The sequence below is a fragment of the Malus sylvestris genome, chromosome 16 (genome assembly GCF_916048215.2).
Source record: "Malus sylvestris chromosome 16, drMalSylv7.2, whole genome shotgun sequence".
Taxonomy (NCBI): domain Eukaryota; kingdom Viridiplantae; phylum Streptophyta; class Magnoliopsida; order Rosales; family Rosaceae; genus Malus; species Malus sylvestris.
In genome coordinates this window covers 13171234-13191964 of record NC_062275.1, presented here as the reverse complement: position 1 = coordinate 13191964, position 20731 = coordinate 13171234, and the positions used below count along the sequence as shown (strand labels likewise).

At 38.8% G+C, this 20731-nt stretch overlaps 2 protein-coding genes, 1 long non-coding RNA gene and 1 pseudogene across 3 annotated transcripts; 2 read left to right on the top strand and 2 right to left on the bottom strand.

Annotated features, from left to right (window-relative positions):
• Positions 1–4930: 4930 nt before the first annotated feature.
• On the bottom strand, positions 4931–7444 carry LOC126606897 (uncharacterized). Its single transcript, XM_050274286.1, has 7 exons — positions 7307–7444; positions 6741–6916; positions 6454–6497; positions 5896–5927; positions 5524–5824; positions 5250–5384; positions 4931–5177 (listed from the first exon to the last, which is right to left on the bottom strand). The coding sequence occupies exons 1-7, from the start codon at positions 7434–7436 to the stop codon at positions 4964–4966; spliced, it is 1032 nt and encodes a 343-aa protein (XP_050130243.1). The 5' UTR covers positions 7437–7444; the 3' UTR covers positions 4931–4963.
• A 1792-nt stretch (positions 7445–9236) lies between these two features.
• On the top strand, positions 9237–10145 carry LOC126609021 (uncharacterized). The gene is made up of 3 exons (XR_007618074.1): positions 9237–9642; positions 9843–9902; positions 10065–10145. It is a non-coding gene; the product is annotated as an uncharacterized LOC126609021 (long non-coding RNA).
• A 3911-nt stretch (positions 10146–14056) lies between these two features.
• On the top strand, positions 14057–16297 carry LOC126606467 (translationally-controlled tumor protein homolog; annotated as a pseudogene).
• A 1838-nt stretch (positions 16298–18135) lies between these two features.
• LOC126607177 (universal stress protein PHOS32-like) lies at positions 18136–19407 on the bottom strand. Its single transcript, XM_050274671.1, has 4 exons — positions 19059–19407; positions 18873–18967; positions 18607–18728; positions 18136–18409 (listed from the first exon to the last, which is right to left on the bottom strand). Exons 1-4 carry the CDS (start codon positions 19240–19242, stop codon positions 18325–18327), a joined length of 486 nt encoding a protein of 161 aa, XP_050130628.1. The 5' UTR covers positions 19243–19407; the 3' UTR covers positions 18136–18324.
• Between the last annotated feature and the right edge of the window lie 1324 nt (positions 19408–20731).

Here is a 20731-nt window from a genome sequence, read left to right as displayed (position 1 = left end):
TCACAAAGAGGAGGATTCAGAAAGGATCCTCATTCGTCTAGTTATAGGCTAAACATGCCGAATCCGTGGCCCTTGGCGGAAGGATCCGAAGTTCCATCTTTGTTTGGCCGTCCTTCGATATCGTTCGTATCCAAAAAAAAACAAAATGATTGATTTGGGGTTGAAGTTCGAGATTTTGAGAGATATTTCTAAAAGGGAATCTTCTTCTCAACACATTGATTGCTTGTCCACTAGCCTTTCATGAGTACTTCCATTAGACATGCCTTTCATAATTTTGTCTAGTCCACTAATTGTCCATTAGTCTTTCTTTACTATTTCCATTAGTTGTTGTCCGCTCCTTTGGCTCCTATAAAGAGCATCTCTATTGTAAATCATAATATAGAAACACAATATACATTTTATACTCACCTTAATTTGGTATCAAGAGCAACAAAGCTCTATCGAGCAATTTTTTTTTTTCCGATCCTCATGGCTGAATCCACCAACTCACCCCCCTTGCCCACCCCTGTCACCATTAACGCTGCTGCTCAGTTACCTCTAAAACTCACACCCACCAACTTTCCTTCCTGGCGAGCTCAATTCAATGCCCTGCTTCTTGGGTATGACGTGATGGGTTACATTGATGGATCAAAACCACGTCATGCTGCCTCCTCTACTGTGTGCTACACCTTCTGGATTCGTCAAGATCAGCTACAACTACATGTTATCTTAGCTCCTGTCTCTGAACAGATTATATCTCTCATTTCCTCCTCTAAAACATCCAAGGAGGCTTGGGACAAGCTCACCAAGCTCTACGCCAACAAAACACGCTCTCGGGTTCTCAACCTCAAAGAGCGTCTTACGCTCATACGTCGTGATACACAACCTGTGTCAGTTTTTCTACAAGCTATCAAAGCTATCATTGATGAGCTTGCCATCATTGATTCTCCACGCTCCAATGATGATGTTGTTCTACACGTCCTCAATGGTGTTGGACCTGCCTTCAAAGAAATCGTTGCCGTTGTTCGAGCTAGCGATACCTCCATCTCCTTTGAAAATCTGTATGACAAACTCATTGAACATGAAACTTTCCTCCAACAGGATGCACTACCAGCTGCTGTTACTCCTATGACTGCCCTTGTTGCTCAAGCTCCCCGCTCATTCCAGCGTGACTTCAGGGCCACACAAACCTCCCAACAACGTCCCACAAATACCACCTACAACTCTAACCGTGCTAACCACCACAACTCCAATCATCGTCGTTCTACTACGGGGTATCGTGGTTTTTGTCAATTGTGTGGTACTCAAGGGCATAGTGCAAAACGTTGCCCTCAACTTTCTTCCGCTCCACCCACGGTCAACCACACCACTATCCGCCCTTCAACATCATCTCCTTGGCTGCTCGACTCGGGTGCCTCTCACCATGTCACTTCTGACTCCAGGAACATCCCGGACTCCACTACCTATGATGGTCCTAATCAGATTGTTATTGGTAATGGAACAGGTTTAAGTATTACACATGTTGGTTCCACATCACTCTCTTCTTCCTCTACCACCCCATTTCACTTAAATGATGTCTTGTGTGTTCCTTCCATTTCCCGTAATATTATTTCCATTGCCAAATTTAATAGACAAAATGCCACCTCTATTGAATTTTTTCCTGATTCATTTCTTGTCAAGGATCTCAACACGGGAGCGGCACTTCTTCGAGGCCCGAATAAGAACGATACATATGAGTGGCCGTGCTTGATGCCTCAAAAACAAGTTATGAGCAGTGTGATGGACTCCTCCAATGTGTGGCACCGTAGGCTTGGTCACCCCAACCATCGAACCTATCTTCAAATCCAACGTACCTTCTCAATTCCTATGTCTTCAACTCCTTCTGTTTGCACTTCTTGTCATTGCAATAAAAGCCACAAGCTCCCGTTTGGTCATTCTACGCTTGTTAGTAAGCGTCCCCTTGAACTAATATATAGTGATGTATGGGGCCCTGCTCCCTATTTATCTACTGATGGTTTTTCATACTATGTTATCTTTGTCGATCATTTCACGAAATATATTTGGTTTTATCCCATGAAACACAAATCCGATGTTTTCTCAATCTTCACAACCTTTAAAGCTCTTGTAGAAAACTACTTCCACACCAAAATAATCACCTTCTACTCTGACGGAGGAGGAGAATATGTTAAACTCAAACATTTTCTTTCCACAAATGGCATCACTCACCCCACCACTCCTCCACACACTCCTGAACACAATGGTGTTACTGAACGCCGCCACCGCCATGTTGTCGAAACAGGGTTAACACTTCTCCACCAAGTATCCTTACCCCTAACTTATTGGTCATATGCTTTCAAAACTGCTATGTATCTTATTAATAGGATGCCCACTCATGTTCTCAATAATATCTCTCCATACAAAGCTCTCTTTGGTGATCTTCCTAACTACATTAAGCTTCGTGTGTTTGGTTGCTTATGTTTCCCTTGGTTAAGACCCTATAATTCCAACAAGCTTCTTCCTCGATCTCGTCCATGTCTCTTTCTTGGTTACTCCTCTACTCAAAGTGCTTATCTATGTCTTGATCTCCCTTCCCGTCGTATGTTTGTTTCCCGTCACGTTCGATTTGATGAAAACACTTTTCCTTTTTCTTCTCGTGACTCTGTCATCCCTTCAGTTCCTTCCCCCGACTCTACTGCATGGTCTGCTGTCACTCCAGCCGCCATCTCCATTCCTGCTCACATTGCCGAAGTGCCACCGGTCCCATCACACACCTCTTCTCAGCATGCTGCCACTCATACATCTTCGGAGGTCTCGGAGTTGTGTCTCTCCCCTACACCATCACCATCTGCGACTGCTCACCCCCCATCCCCACATCATCTCATACCCACATCTATCATTCCTTTACCCTCACCACCACCACCAAATAATTTCAACCATCACCCCATGACCACCAGAGCCAAAAACAATATCTTTAAACCTAAACAACTTTGCACTGCCACCAAACACCCACTTCCTTCTCCCATTGAACCAACATGTGTTTCTCAGGCTATCAAAGATCCTCTTTGGCGTGCAGCAATGTCCGACGAGTTCAATGCGTTAATCCGCAATGGCACATGGGAGCTTGTTCCTCCTCAACCTTCACAGAATCTTATCGGGTGCAAATGGGTCTTCCGCATCAAAAGACATTCTGATGGCAGCATTGATAGGTACAAAGCACGCCTTGTTGCTAAAGGCTTTCACCAACGTCCTGGCGTGGATTTCTTAGACACCTTCAGTCCAGTTGTCAAACCCACCACCATCCGTATTGTTCTTTATTTGGCTCTCACTCATGGTTGGCCTCTTCGTCAATTAGACGTGAACAATGCCTTTTTGCATGGATCACTCTCTGAAGATGTTTACATGGTTCAACCCCCGGGTTCGGTGAATCTACTGTTCCAACACATGTCTGCAAACTTCGCAAAGCTTTATATGGCCTCAAGCAGGCACCCCGATCATGGTACAAGGAGTTGAGCACCTTTTTGCTCAATCAAGGATTTGTCAATGCCATCTCAGATACCTCTCTCTTTATTTTTCGTCAGGATAATGATGTGATCTTCCTTCTAGTTTATGTTGATGATCTTGTTCTTACAAGAAATAATACCAGTCTCCTATCTACGTTCATTCAAGCCTTGACAAATCGTTTTTCTGTCAAAGATTTGGGGAACCTTCGTTATTTCCTTGGGGTTGAAGTGATACCCACCACCACGGGTTTGTTTCTTTCTCAACATAAATACATCCATGATCTTCTCGCTAAAGCTAAAATGGATGGTGCTAAGGATGTGACCACACCAATGGCTACCTCTACTCCTTTGATTCTCTCTGATGGCTCTCCTCTCACTGATGCTACTACCTTTCGACAACTTGTTGGAGGTCTCCAATACCTCAGTCTCACCCGCCCTGACATCTCATTTACCGTCAACAAACTCTCACAGTTCATGCATCGACCAACTGAGTCTCATTGGCAGGCCTTGAAACGTCTCCTCCGCTATCTAAAAGGCACTATTTTTCATGGCATTCTCTTCCGCCGCAGTGCCTCATCTCGTCTATATGCCTTCTTAGACGCTGACTGGGCTGGTGATCGTGATGACCGTAAGTCCACCACGGGTTATGTCATCTATTTGGGTGGCAACTTAATCTCTTGGAGCTCTCGCAAACAACGTTCTGTCGCTCGATCGTCCACGGAAGCAGAATACCGCGCCATAGCCTCTACTACTGCTAAACTAGCTTGGCTTCAATCCCTTCTCCATGAGCTTTGTGTCTCCTCAATGGATAAGCCAACCATTTCCTGCGACAATATTGGGGCAACTTTTTATAGTGTCAATCCTGTTCTTCACTCTCGCATGAAGCACATTGAACTTGATTTTCAGTTTGTTCGTGATCGCGTCAATCGCGAGCTTCTTCAAGTTTCACATGTTTCTACTCAGGATCAGCTTGCAGACGTCCTCACAAAAGCTCTTCCTCGTCCACGCTTCCAATTGTTACGATCCAAGATCGGTGTCTCTGACGGGACCACCGTCTTGCGGGGGCGTAAAAGGGAATCTTCTTCTCAACACATTGATTGCTTGTCCACTAGCCTTTCATGAGTACTTCCATTAGACATGCCTTTCATAATTTTGTCTAGTCCACTAATTGTTCATTAGTCTTTCTTTACTATTTCCATTAGTTGTTGTCCGCTCCTTTGGCTCCTATAAAGAGCATCTCTATTGTAAATCATAATATAGAAACACAATATACATTTTATACTCACCTTAATTATTTCAACATATACTAATTTCACTTTGGTTGCTTGCATAAAACAAGCATGAAATAACAACTTCATAAACTATATCTATAGTTTTTCAGTTCATCATTGAAGTTTATGCTTCTCATAGAAAGAGGCAATGCGGCTGCGGTAATAAATTTTTGACGGGGTTGCAACTCAGGCGTTTTCTGCTACGATATCGACTTACTGATTCACGTCAGGGAAAAAATAAGTCAAAGGACCGCTGTCTTCTGGAAAAAGATGGAATGGTTGGACCTCGTTTCCTTCCTGCACAAGGCGATGGCCGTCGGTTGCTGATTCCGACAGGCCAGAGTTCATGTTGACGAAAAATGAATTGGAGTCTGCAGCCTGTTCAAGTGAAGGTGCTGGCTGCCCTGCCCGAAGCCAGTCCATCAAGCTAGGTTGCACTTGCACGGACACTCCAACTTCCATCAAGCTAGGCTGCCCTGCCCAACTTCCAAGTGAAGGCGCGTCATTTGATCTTCCCATGGAAGCTTGGGCCACTTGTGAAGGGAAATTGGTTGGCGACTGCTGCATCATTTGGAAGTTGGGATGAAGTGGATCATTGCTTCCTTGATAAGCAAGACCAAATGGAGATTCATAACTGGTTTGAAAACGCATGCTACACAGAAAAGGAGCATGCGATTAAAGATTCAATACGCTATTTAAGAAAATTGAAGAACGACGAACAAAATCTAGCTTTCAAAATGATTCGGGGGGCTTTAAGTTTATCAAAAGCTTACCCGCAGTCAGCAATTTGAGGAACAAATGGTGCATTTGGCATGCCAGTAAAATCAACCCCGGAACTCAAGGTTGCGGAAGGAACTGAAGACCAATTAGCACCACCAGTATAGCTGCCCGTTGAAAACAAATTGGCATAGCTATCACAAAGTAAAGGTTCGGGTCTCCAATAAATCTGGGAAGGATTCGAAGGCAATACCTCGCTGGGTATGGGAGGGCCATTCCATCGATTGTTGGTATAAGGATAGCCAGGAAAGACCGAATAGGGGGCAAGCAAATTCCCTCCAAAATGTGGTTCTGAGCCTGTCATGAAACTAGTTTTACATCAACTGGTAATTTGAATTTAAGGTGAAAAAAAAAAAAGATGAACTTACCGCGATGGGTAGGCGGTAACCATCCCATTTCCCTGCAAGTTTTGAAACATACAGATGTAAGACAAAGACCAATAGAGGCACTAATCATGCTGTAAAGTTCAATAAACTGCCTGGAAATAGATATGAGTTTTATGATTGTTCAAATCCTAGGACAATCGAGGTTTTCTACATACGTCAACTTTTTTCCGGTAATTCTGTTTTCGCTCAAAGTGCAAACGGAAACTATCTCTCTTTATGTTCCTACCTCTTGGACCATAGTCTCTGGAGAAGAATCAGAATATCATCAATTTGATCATTGCTGTTTCATATAAAAGCTATCAAAAGGAAAGAATTGAAGCACAACTAGCAACCGCTTACTAAAGTAACGGGACACGAGTTAACATATCAATCTTACCTATTAAATAAACAGCCTAAACAACACAAACTTACACATTTTTCACGTCAATGAAACAGAACGATTTTGTATAGTCAGAGGACACTTAAGATCGTATGAGGGCAATCTAACACAAATGCAGCAGAAGGAAAGTAAGGAGCTTGCACAGTAGAAACAATGCTTACCATTCACCATGATGAAAACCGCGTAACATGGTTCCCTGTAACCCCTGAAACAGTCACAAACGTATTTATGAACTAAAAAATGGATGAATTTTACAGTCTACAACATAAAATGGTTTTATCCATTTACAGATCTATAAACTACGCACATTAGCTATTACATCTTGTTGTGCAGGTGTGCGCACATCGTATTTTATATTGGCGACACTCGTGCTTCACGAAAAATTTAACAACCTTCCGTGAAGCTTGTTCGATGTGAAAAAAAGAATTTTCAAAATTGTTGTCATTGCTTTTACCATGTCAAAGAACTCCATAGGACTGTCCTCATAATCCATCTCTTCCTCAGATACGTTGAGCTCGCGGTCAGGGCTACCAGATATAAAATACCTCCATACGCCATCCTCAATCTCGCCGCAGATAGGGCATTCCATGATACCCTTTACATTGAATGCAGAACCAATGCAATCTATAGCTCCACCAAGAAAAATGTTAAATCTTATAATTTCTAATTAACTCAATTTAAACTACTTTAAGTTCTATTATTTACATCAATGCTGTTAAAACAGCTAGTTCGTCGAACAGCCTAGGCACACAGAGTCGCAAGACAAATTTTAGACATCCCGATTTTTCGAAATCCTCCAGTGTTCTCCTAATCCTTATTCAAACAACACAGATAGCCTTTTTTATGAATTACAGGATATCAAATTAAGGAAAGTGACTTTTGTACGCTTTTTTTCTCTTTCTACACATCGTGGTTTCTTTTTGTTCATTGATTCTTCAAACTCAGTTCGACTGAATGGCCAGAAATAATGCGCGCATGCATGCGAAGAAAAAAAGGGTGTGAAAATCAGCTCACCAAGGTGAAACAAGTCAGAGCACTGAAGCTTGACGACAGTGCGGCCACAGTCGTCGGAGACACCCTCCATGCAGATGGAGCATTTCACGGCTGAGGGCGATGACAAAACGGACGATGTTGGAGAATCCATTTACGCTCTGCTAGAGAGAGAGAGTGAGAGAGAGAGAGAGATTATGTAAAGAGGAGCAGAAAAAGCAGAGGTGGGAAAAACTCTGAAGGGAGCAAAAATTAAACCGATTTGGGTTTTCTCCAGCGTTTACGTACGGTAACTTGTTTTATCCATGCAAATTAAAAGAGGAATTGATTTCCTGTGGTCGAGTCTATGGGGGTGATTGACACGGTGAAACGCCCCCTTTGACACGTGGAGGAGTTTCCGATATGTTGGATGGTGATTGGTTGGTTGATGTTTGGATGTGTAGGCTTGGTGTGCTTTTAGACAACATTTGAACATTTTTTATTTGTATGGATGATGAGTGGGCCAATGATAATCTGATGGTTGAGATTTAATCTTCGATACGCTCGACAAAATACATTGATTTTTTATTTAAAAAATTACATATGAGCGTTACAATGGTGTAGTACGTTCCACACAATTGTTATTAGAGTGATGATATTATTCGCTTAAGAGTTGATGTCTGTCAGTCAATACTTGAACACTTTATTGGCTTTATTTGCATCCTCGTGAAATTTGTGTGACAATTGAAGTCATATAATGCAATTTTCATATTTGTATTGGGCAGCTGGAAAAGGAAAATAAATTTGGTGGTAAAAACTTTAAAAATATCACTGCGCTAAGTTTTCGTTGTTGATACTAGTTTTATCGCAATTGAATGAGCTCAAATAACCTCAAAAGGCAAAAGAAAGATTACGTGACCATTTTGACACAACCAAACTCAAAATTGAACACATACATTTGTGTGGATGTTAAGTAAATCCTAATATTGGAGCGATCGAGTATATGAGGCTGAATCAACTCCAACAAGGGTGTAACGCCTTCTTATTATGTAAATGTTAGTACTAATTTGGAATCATCATTTAAGGCTGGGTAAAGGTTATGATTAATTTAGTGCAATTAAGGATACAAACAAGAAATATAAGGACATAGATGATATTTCAAGAAAATGGTTGATAAATCATGTTATTGAGCCCTAATTTAGTACTGAGGTGATTTAAAAAAAAAAAATAGGTATCTAAGAAAGTTGGAAGAGTTTTTGGTGTTTGGTAAACACCCAAAACCAGCTTCTTTTTTTTTCAAAGTTTAGGATGAAAAAAAATCCAAAAACCAGCTTATTTGAAAAAACAAATGAACAGTAAATTCATTAATGAATTTTTCAATTTACCAACATTGCCCTCTTTTCTCCAGCCTTCCTCACACTTTCACTCTCGCACGCCCTCTCGCAAAACCCATGAAGAACCAGACCTGAAACTTCAATCCCAGCTTAAGCCTCTAGGCCTTCTCCCCTACTTGGTTTCGTTACTGCCCCCGCAAAAGCCCTTCCTCTCCTCAGACCTCAGTCTCCTTCATCGCTCTTCCAGAAGCTCGCAACTTGATTTGGCCGTCAATGGCGGCCTAACGGGACGACCTTGAGGCATGCTTTCGGAAATGTCATTTCCTTCTTCATCCTCATCCTGATCGGCGTTCTCGCATTTTCAATCCGGCTCTTCTATGTGAGCTCTTGGATCACTATCTTTTCTCCAGTTTATGTAGATCTATTGCTTATTGATGTCAAAATCCGGTGTTGCTTGTTTGGCAGCCTAGAAAATGCAGGAAAAGGCATCAGTGTTGAAATTATTTATCTATTGATGTACATATATATGGATATTATTGTGCAAATCATACAACTTTACAATTGATTATCTACTCTTGTGAATTATCGAACCGAATGGTGTTTCATATTAGTTTACCTTTGTGTTATTCTGTAAATTGTTGTGTTCTAACTGTTGTAACTTTGAATTTTTATCATTCGTAATTACATTTCTCAGTAATCAAAAGGAGAGTAACTTGTATTTGTATCGTATTCTTGCCTTAGTTATTTTTGTAGATTTTGGTTATCTTCCTCCAATTTCTTGATGGTGTTCAATTGCCTCTTTCTTCAGGAAGTTAAGGGTGCTGGTGCTGGACTAACAGCTGCAGCTCTTTATAGCCATGGTAAATTACAATAGCGGGTATTTTTAACTCTACAACATATGGACACGGTAATGCAAATTCTTAACTGTCCTTTTTTATGCTTTCATTTGTAGGGCCCATCACATATTTCTTGTTCTGTGGCTGGAAGCTATGACAATGAAGTTGTGGCAATTTTTGCTTTGGTCTTCACTTTGTATCTATATATAAGGTTAGGTTGGGTAAAAGACAAGTTTATTTTATTATGTTAGGTGCATGGTTGTTTCAAAGAATGATCTGATTCTGTTGACTGTTGAGTAGGATCACCTTATGAATTTGTTTCTGATGGATCTTCATTAGTATATACTATATATTGCAGGGATTATGTTTAATGTGCTTCAATATCTTCTGATTACATTATGCAATATGCAGACACTGAATACAGGATCCCTCTTTTATGCAACTCTTACTGCCATAGCATACTTTTACATGGTAAGTATATGTTCTAATGTTATTTATGCCATAGCATACTAACATTCTCGCGCTTTGTTAGTTTGTAGCTAGAAATACTAGATGAAAAAGAATGGTGGCTATAAAATTGATACATTTAAATGACTCTTGGTTCCTATTGACATCGTAGCCTTGCTAATGTAGGTGGTCTTGGGAACATTGTTAGCCGCTTTGGTGCCGGTAGTTGGATTCAATGCAGTCATGACATCAGAACATTTTGCATCCTTTTTGGTGAGCATTTCCCAACTTTCTTTTCTCATTGACTTTTCATTTTCTGATACTGGAGCTTGTCTTACCTTTCGGTTATTTTCAAAACACTTGTAAAAGACGTCTTCATACTGAGTTAATAAGGTTCTGAAGATGCTAGTTCACGTGTTCGTAAGAGTGTTCTTTTTTTGGACTGAGCCACTTATAAAGTTATAAGAGTTTGGTTTTCATTAAGCAGTTTCAAAGTATATGGTTGCTCCTTAATGGATATGGTTGCTCCTTAATGGACTTAGATAATTCTTATAGAAGGTTAGCAAATATGGAGAAGCTTTGCAATTAGTAGAACTTAAACAAGGGGATTGCTTGAATTTGGAACTAATTAGAAGTCTGTTTTCTTCATTTTTTCCAGATAGTTTGTATCCCGTGCAGTTTATAGCCTTATGTTTCTTACTATGTTTTATCATTGCTATATTTTCTTCTGCAGGTTTTTTATTATTATACATGTGGTCGCTTTCGTGTACTATATCAAAGGGATTCTCTCTCCAAAAATGTTCAAAGAGGCTGACCCCAGGGACTTTTGTGAAGAAAGCAATAGTAGTGATGATGATGATGAAGAATACCAAAATTATCAAATTGAAGAATCACATGAGATAGAAGCATTAAGAAATAGAATAGCGGTAAGTTTGATGAATGCATCTAATTAAACTACTTTCAAGTACATTAACAATATTGTACTAATGAATCATAACTATTCAGTCTAAAATATTTCAATTGAAGTAGTTTGTCATACTAATTAATATTTAAGATAAAGTTTATAAATATATTTTTTTTAAATAAAGTATATTTAGTAATTCACCTTTATTTGTTAAGAAAATTAAATTAATGGCAAATCTAGTATTATACCATTTTTTGTCATTTCACACAGTCACAATTGTTTTACATAAAAGTTTACCAAACACTATGATACTGCCTTTTTTTTTTCCAAAAACACTTTTACAAAAAAAAGTTTACCAAACATTCTGTTGCTTTATTTCACAACTGCTTATTCTCACAACACAACAGAAGCAGTTTTTTTTCAAAGCACAGCAATACCAAATCAACCTTGATAAATGTTGAAATTAGTAGACAATATCCTAGTGTTACTCAAACACCCATTTTTACCTTTCACACGCTCTTGTTAATTTTTGTTCATTAATCTTCTTTAATTCATTTAGCCCAATACAAATTTCAACATGCCCAAATTAAGAGTTAGTCCGACCCGACCATCCAGAAACCTCGTTCTACTCGGATTCGGAAACGAATATCCCAAAGGGCTTACAGGGTAATTTTACAGAAAATCAAGTGCATTTGCGTAGCATTTTGCTGTGCTATTCCCAAACCCTTGCCTCGCCTGTATATAAGGCCATCTCCAACCGAAGGGTCCAGAGGACCGAAAATAGTCCGAAAATCGTCTCCAACCGAGGGCTAGACCAGAGGACTGTGAAATCTGAGAGGGCCCCACGGAATTGGAAAGGGCCAAAGGGCTAGAGGCCTGGCCACTTCCAGCCAGCCAACCAGCCCCGGGTTGGGCCATAATTTTTTTAAATGTGTCGGATTTCCTATCGGTTATAATCGACAGGATTTCTTAAGAAAAAATTCAAATGCAATGACTAGCTGCCTAGTCGTTGCATTTGAATTTTTTTTTTTTTACAGTTTTATTATTATTTTTTATTTACAAAATTTTTCATATAACTTCTATTTTTTCCTATAACTTTTATTTTACAAAATTTGTTTCATATTTTTTTAAAATTCCATTTTTTCCTATGACTTCTATTTCACATAATTTGTTCCTTTTATTTTAAATTCTTTTTTTTTTCCTATAACTTCTATTTCACAAAATTTGTTTCATTTTATTTTAAATTCTATTTTTTTCCTATAACTTCTATTTCACAAAATTGGTTTCATATTTTTTTTTAAATTATATATTTTTCCTATAACTTCCTAAGCCATTACACAACATTAAATTAAATTAAGTAAAATGAAACAAAATTAAACAATATGAAACAACATTAAATAAAATTAACCAACATACAAATTATACAACATAAAAAAAAACATTTAACAACATGAAACTTAAACAACATTTTTAAAAACATTTAACAACATAAAACTTAAACTCCTACTCCATGCTTCTTTTAGCCCAAAGATGTGCAACAAGATCATGTTGTAGGTACTTATTTGGGCACGAGAACGTATCATTCTATAGCGCATCATGTACTCATTTATAGAGATACTACCAGTTCTTGGATTGAAAGGCAAATTAGGCCCATCATATATTTTTGCACGAGCCCTTCTTAACCTATTTGGATCTTCTTGGTTGTCATCGGATTCTCCATCAATATGCCCATCTCGCTCATCCTCCACTATCATATTGTGTAATATGATGCAAGACATCATGATAGAGTCCAAATTTTCTCGACTCCACCCTCTTGCCAGTTCGCTGATGATCTTCCACCGTGCTTGTAGAATACCGAAAGCCCTCTCAACATCTTTCCAGTATGCCTCTTGGTGTAAGGTAAACAACTTTTTTGCATCATTCCTAGGGTTTGGAATTGCTTGGACAAGTGTCGCCCACTTTGGGTAGATGTCATCTGTCAAGTAATACCCCATATTGTATTGACGGCCGTTGATGTAGTAATTAAGTTGAGGTGTTTTACCTTCCGTCAAGTTATTGAAGAGGGGCGAACGCCCAAGAAATGTAATGTCATTTTGGGATCCAGGGACTCCAAAGAAAGCATGCCAGATCCATGTGTCATAGGAGGTAACTGCCTCTAACACAACAGTTAGCTTTCTCGACCTTCCGCTAAAGCCTCTTTGCCATCCAGTGGGACAATTCTTCGAATCTCAATGCATGCAATCTAATGACCCTATCATGCTCGGAAACCCACAGTCTTCAGCTTTGCGAATGAGCCGATTCAGATCTTTTTTATTTGGCTCGCGGAGGTACTCGTCTTTGTAAACCTGAACAATTGTGTCACAAAATTGTTCAAGAGTATCAAGGCATGTAGACTCAAACATACCATGGGTTTCATTCATCGAATTAGCTGGGGAGCCACATGCCATCATTTGGAATGCAACAGCAACTTTCTGATGAGGTGAAAAATCAGGGCGGCCTGCTCTGTCCCGCTTCTATCCAAAGTACAGATTGACCTACTGGACATCACGAAGTAAACGCTCGAAGACATAACGCCTCATCGGGAAGTGACGTCAGAAATCCTCTTCTGTGTACACCGAGTTAGGGTTGAAGTAGTTTTTCATCAGATTAGCATGCATCATCGCTCTGTTTCGTGGTTTGTAAAAGCGACCAATAATAGAGCCACCACATTAAGGTTGTTCCTCAATTGGCTGACACACCATGGCTGCAGTTATGGTTGCTGCTCTGTTTTGTTTGTTATGCCTTACTTGAACTTCTTCTTTAGACTTCTCATCTTCTCGTCTCATTTGCGCCTATTTTGCTTCTCTTTGGGAATAGGATGAGGACCCCCAGTTGAAGAGGATGCAAAGTTGGAATTCATTGCAAACTTGAATTGAAAGAGATTGAATTGAAATAGATTGAATTCAAAATTGTGTGAATTATATCCCAATATCCACCCTATTTATAGCAAAAAAAAAATTCAAATCCAGCGGTCGTCATGCTGACGTCACTTAGCCGTTGGATTTGAATTTAAGTTGTAGTTTTTAAATAATAAATTATGTTTGGCTTTATGGCCCTTTGGCCCTCGGTTGGAGACGGAGGCAAATATAACCCTATACTGTTCATTAAAATTTTAATATCTTGGATGATCTTGAAGGGCTAGAGGGAGCCCTCTGCCCAGCCATCGGTTGGAGATGGCCTAATAGTTACCGGGGCTTTTTGAAACCCTCGTGCTATCGTTGCTGCATCGGTTTCTGCTCTCCTCCCAAACTCCGTCGTAATCTTGTTGGGGCTATCGTTGTTGCGTCGTTTTCTGCTCTCCTCCCAAACTCCGTCGTAATCTCTTGTTGGGGCAATCCGAGAGCTGCAATCATGTTGGTCTACCAAGATCTCCTTACTGGTAAAAAATTTCTCCCAATGTTCCACGTATGCTTAAATTAGGGTTTTCGTTTTCTTTTTTCGGTTCCAAAATTAAGGTTTCGATTCGTCGGTACTGATCTTATGAAAAAAAAAAACGAAACTGGATCTCTGTTTAATCTCCAAATTTTAGGTTATGGTACGGATCTGGTGCCAAATTTTTGTTTTCCCGCCCGTGTGTACTGTTTCACAAATTATTCGATCTACTGTTGCTCTAATTGTTTTGATTTATTTGGTGGTGATTATGTACATCTATTTTGTGTAATCTGGGTGCTTTTGCTTGTTGTTTATAATTTATGAAGCTACTGGATTTCATCTGAATGATTAAGAAAAGATTGAATTCATATTGCTCCGCGATTTATGGTTTTCTAACTCTTTTCGGTATTTATTTTATGTAATTTGGTACTGGGTACTTTTGCATATTAAATTATAGTGAAGCTTTTGAATTTTATGTTACAAATTTAAAATTTTGATATGTTGGTGGCATAGTCCGTGTAATTTGTAAATATTCAGGTTGAAAATATCTTTGGATATTTTGATGCAATTTTTGAACTTAATTGTGTAAATTACTTGAACAGTTGTACTTAGTAAAGTTTATAGATTTGTTTATGATGTTCTGCTGGATCTGCTTTTTTTTTTTTATATGATGTTCTTGTTTTCTTCAACTTATATATTTAGTTAAATTTCTTTTATCAAGTTGGTGACCAGATTCATGCTTTTATTATAAGGAAAACTAATGAAAATGGCTTGAAAACTTTGAGTTTTAATGATAAGGACAAAATAAAGGATAAAGTGAATAGTACCATGATTGACTTTTTAGTGTAAAAATGTGGTTTTTCGTTAAAGTAAATAGTACCGGAAGCTTTTCGTTAAAGTTTCCTTTATTATAGGTGATGAGCTTCTCTCGGACTTGTTTCCATACAAGGAAATCCACAATGGAGTGCTTTGGGAAGTTGACGGAAAGGTGAGTTGGTCAATTCTTTGGTTTTTTTTTTTTTTTTTTTGGTCCCCCACTTGTTGAGATGTCTTTATGGTTTTATTATAAGTTTAACTACTCGTTAGAGAGATTTACCTGTGTTCGCAATGTAATATGAAAGTATAATATATAGTAGGGTTTTGTGTTGCCTGGTCGGTATTAATCTTTTTCCCTGCAGGGTGTAGTCAAGGTGGTGGTTATTGATCGTTGCGGTTGTGGGTTTATTCTGATCTGGATCACTTGTAAAAGGTTAATATGTTGATTGTTATGAATTGCATAGTTGATTGACTAAGTTGTTTGAATTATTTTTTGTTTGCAGTGGGTTGTTCAATGAGCTGTTGATGTAGACATTGGTGCAAATCCCTCTGCTGAAGGTGGTGGTGAGGATGAAGGTGTTGATGATCAAGCCGTCAAGGTTGTTGACATTGTCGACACATTTAGACTTCAGGTATGTGGTGCTCACTGTACTGTTGCTCTCCAAGGTTCTTTGCGAGTAGAAGTTGATAGTTATTGTCTGATGCTTAAAGGAGCAACCTCCATATTACAAGAAGCAGTTTTTCACATGGGTGAAGAGGTACATCAAACTGTTGACACCCAAGTTGGATGGGAAGAGCCAAGAGGTATATAAGAACATAGAGGCAGCAACCAAGTTTCTGCTTGGGAAGCTCAGCGACCTCCAATTGTAAGTTTTGTTGATTCCGTCCTGTATTTGTAATCCTATGTTGCAAAAGTATTGCATCAGTTGAACTATAATCTGTTACTTGAAAGATAGAAGTATTGAACCGGATGCTCTTTTGCAGCTTTGTTGGGGAAAGCATGCATGATGATGGTTGTTTGGTCTTTGCCTACTACAGGGAGGGTGCGACCGACCCAACATTGATCTACTTTGCTCATGGTTTGAAGGAGATCAAGTGCTAAGCAATTGGCATAGTAAGCTCCAAGCTTGTTGTAATCCTAGTCTCTATTATTGCTTCTTCTTTTTTTATGTTTAAAATTGGGGGATGAGAGTATTTTTGCTTGGTTTCGTTAGAATATTGCGTGTTTGTTGACTTGGGTTTATGCCTTCTATCTTGGTTTTAATGGTATTTCGACTTTGATCTCTAATTTGTTTGGTCCTAAATTTTGGTTGAGAAATAATATTGTGTTTGAAATCAATTACTTTCGTTTGTCTGCAAACAGTTGTGAAAATAGTTGGAATTGGTAATAGAAGGATGTTTCATAACCCTACCAGGCATTCAGTTTGTACAGAGCCTTGTTTTTCCTTGTTTACAAAAATGCCATCTGACTTTTGGATTGAGAAACTCTAGCACTACGGTTGAGTCGTATTTATCTCTATTACAAAAATGCCATCTGACTCTCATGGAAGATGATTGATGTGTCGAGTACCTAATCATTTTGTGGCTTTAGCCAAAATTCCTAGTTTGTTTAGTGGTATTCATCTTTATTGTGTGACCTTAGCTAAAATTCTCGCACAAGTGAATAAAAATATCTATTCTTCCACCAAAAACACATTTAATTAACAAAAATTTCACATTCATGCATAATAAAGAAACCAAAATTTATGTAATTAAAGTTCAAGAATTTCATGTAGAATCCAAGTCCATTTCCATACCTTCTTTAGCCCATTTGTTAGCAAAATCTGACATATTTTTCAACAAAACAAACAACCCAGCACATGATACATGTAACATACACAACAGGAGGAGTAAAGAAAAAATAATTGAAAAATCCATGATGACCTGGCATGGAGGCTGGAGGAATAACAAATATCAACACAAATCTAAATAATCTCCGTCGAAAATTGAGAAAAAAAAGATGACTGAAAAAAGCCACGAGGATCAGATTATGCGGCGGTGGATCGCGGCGACGGACTGGGGAGGTGGATTGTGGCGAGTGACGGCGTGAGTCAAACTATTAAGTCTACAATTAACTATGACATGGCGCCCATGTGGACAATGACTGGACGTTACGTGTCATCCACGTGGAAATTAAAAATAAATTATATATAAAATAAATAAATAATTAATTATATATATATTAAAAAAAAAAACCTTCATCTTCCCTAGATTCGAGGAAGAAGAAGAATGAGAAGGAAGAAGAAGGAAGAAGGAAAAGAAGGGGAAGGAAGATGGAGAAGAAGGAAAAAGAAGAAAAAAAAAAAAAAACTGAATCTGTAACCCAGATTCGGAAGAAGAAGAAGGAGGAAGAAGACGGAAGAAGAAAAAAAAAACCAAATCTGCAACTCAGATTCGGAGGAAGAAGAAGAAGAAAAAAAAAATTAAAAAATGAACCCATTTCGTCCCCCTCTCCCCCCCCCCTAAAAAAACCCAACCCTCTGCAACCCAGAAGAAGAAAGAGAAAGAAGAATAAGAAGAAGACAAAAAAAACAAAAAAATTACAAAACGTGGATGACACATGGTGCCCAGTCATTGTCCACATGAGCGCCACGTTACAATTAACGTCAGATTTAACAGTTTAACTAACGGATGTATGAGACTATCCCAAAATTTACACTTTAGATATGAGTCAGGGACGAAAAAAACTTGATCTACTAAATGTTGAAAACCACGAAACATGAGAATAGTAAACAGTTTTTTATCCTTTATTGAAATTAAACTCTCAATTACCAGGTGTTAACGTGTTTGTGGGGAAACTCAAAATGACACGTGTTCATGAGGTAAATTCAAAATGACCTGTTAGTTAATGGTAATTAACAAGTTCATCCGTTAACAACTTGACCCGTTAAGCATTCCACCAAATATTAACTGTAATTAGTGGGTTGGGTTGGGTAACAGGTTCGGTCTAAACCGCCGCCCCTACCCGGCACAGAGGCGCCAAGGAAAGAGGCATGGAGGAAGGAAGGAGAGGAGACGCCGCTGCTGTGTATGTGAGAAGAGTGAGGTTTGGGCATGAAAAATAATTTTCACGTTATGTTGCAAAAATTCATCCGCAATGTGAGATATAGCGCAATATTATGCAACATAATCCAACAATAGATGGTTACAAAACAAACTGCAATTCGTCATTCAATTACCCTAAAAATTGAAGTCCAAATAATATGGCCTATCAGTATCACTATTCTTAGAGCCGAATAGCTTTTCTTATTTATATGTAATGCTGAAAGAAATGGCTTAATGCTTGGCGGGTTTCTTCACAATCATCACGGAGCACTTTGCGTGATGGGCACAATAGTCGCTTACACTTCCCAGAACCGCCCTGCAAATATGTATTTGAACTGTGTCACGGATTAATTATCTAACACATTGTTTATATGAGACAAGTGTTAAGATTAATCGTCCATATGCACGTGAGTTAGTTACGATCATTTGAATTTCGTGAACTCGATTTATACGATTTGATCATAACATTTCCACTTATACAAAACATGAGAACTGAGAAATGGAGAAACGGACCTCTTTACGATTCCATAACCATGACTGCCAAGAACCAAAAGGGAGGCATGATGTTTATCCACAGCGTCGCACATAACATTTCTTGGATCACCTTCCATTACCTCCACTTCCACATTTTCCACCTGCATGCTCACTAATTAACCTCATCGACTCGATAAATCGTATTAATTAGTTGATCATATCATATGACAGTCGATGTATCAATTATAGCTTTTAGTCAAGTGATACTTATGAACGGTATTTACTATTTGCAACGCTTCAACTACCTTTTTACTGGTGCAAAAGTCCTTGGCCTTCTGCACTGTCTTACTAGATATTTTCTTCATATCCGACTCCAAGGAAGTTATAAACTCCCCAGACCCTGCATTTCAATCAGAAAATTAAAAAAATCCTCACAAACTAATGAATCAGAATAAAGTGATTAATAAATTTAGATTAGTCTAATAGATTACCGAATCCGGCGACGCCGAGTGCAGATGAGGGAGAAGCCCTAGCATGAACAATGACGAGCTTGAAAGGATGGTTGGTGCCCTGAGCAAATAAATGATCCAAAGTCCACTCCAACGCGTAGAAGCTATGATCGCTGTCGTCCACTGCGACTAGCATCAACGGCTTCTTGTTAACACCTTCCGCCATAAAGTAATTGATGTGAGTTTAGAAGGTGGTGTTTGAGGTTAATTTATTGGGAGTGTGTGCTCGTGGTGGTAAGGGATGCAGTGGATGGTAGCTTGGTGGTGCGTAAGCCTGGTCGTATGCACCGCAGTCAAGTGCTGATACTGTAATACATGCCTACATTTTTGGCAACTGCTTGGATGTCGTTCGTTGCGCCCCATTAGGCTCGGATCTATGACTGTCCGGCTTTTGAGATGGTTTGAGGTCCAACTGAGTGGCTGTCTTGGCCCAAGTGTAGACGTTGGTTATCTTTTGCCCAACTCCACTCACATTCACACCGACTAAACCGATCCGAAAATTCAAACGAGAGTTTTATAACTCAAGTGGTTAAGAACACTTATCATTATAGCTGAGATCTTAAGTTCAACTATCTAAAAGTGTTTTTATGCTCAGCTTTATGTGTACGTAGCACCTCAAAACTTCGAATCAAAAGTGTTAGCAGAGGTCGATTTTTGAAATTTTAGAACATAATTAAGTATTTATGATCTTTCAACCGCATTTTATATGTGGAAGTCAAGGTTACAAAATATAAAGTATTTATGATCTTTCAACTGCATTTTAGATACTCAATGAAACCTGCAACATATCAATCCCATGAAGGAGGAAGTTCAAACTCTTGGACACGTGGATTCTGTTTGTGTAAAAATGAACTTGGAAGTGAAACAGAGAAATGCTAAGCATACTCTCTTAAAGTGAGCTTTTTCATGGACTTTTTCCACTTCACAGTTTTAACGTTAATTCTCGTGCCAAAATAATTGAACATTGTGCAAAAAATATGATGTGGTAGAGAGTCTATGGAGAATTTCACTTTTGAGAGAATCTCTTTAGCATTTCTCAATGAAAAATTGTTGTCTTTTTAATGTTTGGGAAATGATTTTCTAACCTACGGGAAAATAGAGAAAAAGTGAAACCCTCTGTCCACTTGGTTTCATTTTGGCAAACTAAGAGACAGGGCCTACCTTGAGGGTGTGCAAGTGGTGCCACCGCACAAGGCCCCCAAAATGGAAGAGGCCCTTGATTTTTCAATTTTGCATGCATATGCGTATATATAGCTGTATGAGTAGAATATTACAAACTTGAGTCTTAGCGCAAGTGTTATTATTGCTTCTTTACATCAGCCTAGGGGATGGGTTTGAAACTCATCTTCATCATTTTTTCAGTTTATTTTTATTAAATGCATATGCTTCCAAAAAATAATATAAAAATTTCACACAATAACATAAAAATTCGAACCCTGACCCTCTAAATAGTTAAGAAAAAATAATACGCCACGTTTCCACTTGTTGATTTGTTAAATTTGTTTGTGCTATTAGAATTTATAGAAGCTCAATTGAAAACTAAAATTATATTTTTGAACGAAAAAATAAAAAAAATAAATTCTTAGTTCTTTTTAGGCCTCCAATTCACTTTCGCACAAGGCCCCTGAAATCTTAGGGCATGCTCTATAAGAGAC

Excerpts from the sequence above, each read along its gene's own strand:
- LOC126606897 (XM_050274286.1), bottom strand. The coding sequence starts at position 7,436 with ATGGATTCTCCAACATCGTCCGTTTTGTCATCGCCCTCAGCCGTGAAA. Across the intron at positions 6,498-6,740 it reads AGTTCTTTGACATGGTAAAA|GGGTTACAGGGAACCATGTT; the intron begins GCAATGACAACA and ends TGACTGTTTCAG. Across the intron at positions 5,825-5,895 it reads GTTACCGCCTACCCATCGCG|GCTCAGAACCACATTTTGGA; the intron begins GTAAGTTCATCT and ends GTTTCATGACAG.
- LOC126607177 (XM_050274671.1), bottom strand. The coding sequence starts at position 19,242 with ATGGCGGAAGGTGTTAACAAGAAGCCGTTGATGCTAGTCGCAGTGGAC. Across the intron at positions 18,968-19,058 it reads ACTCGGCGTCGCCGGATTCG|GGTCTGGGGAGTTTATAACT; the intron begins GTAATCTATTAG and ends ATTGAAATGCAG. Across the intron at positions 18,729-18,872 it reads ACTTTTGCACCAGTAAAAAG|GTGGAAAATGTGGAAGTGGA; the intron begins GTAGTTGAAGCG and ends GTGAGCATGCAG.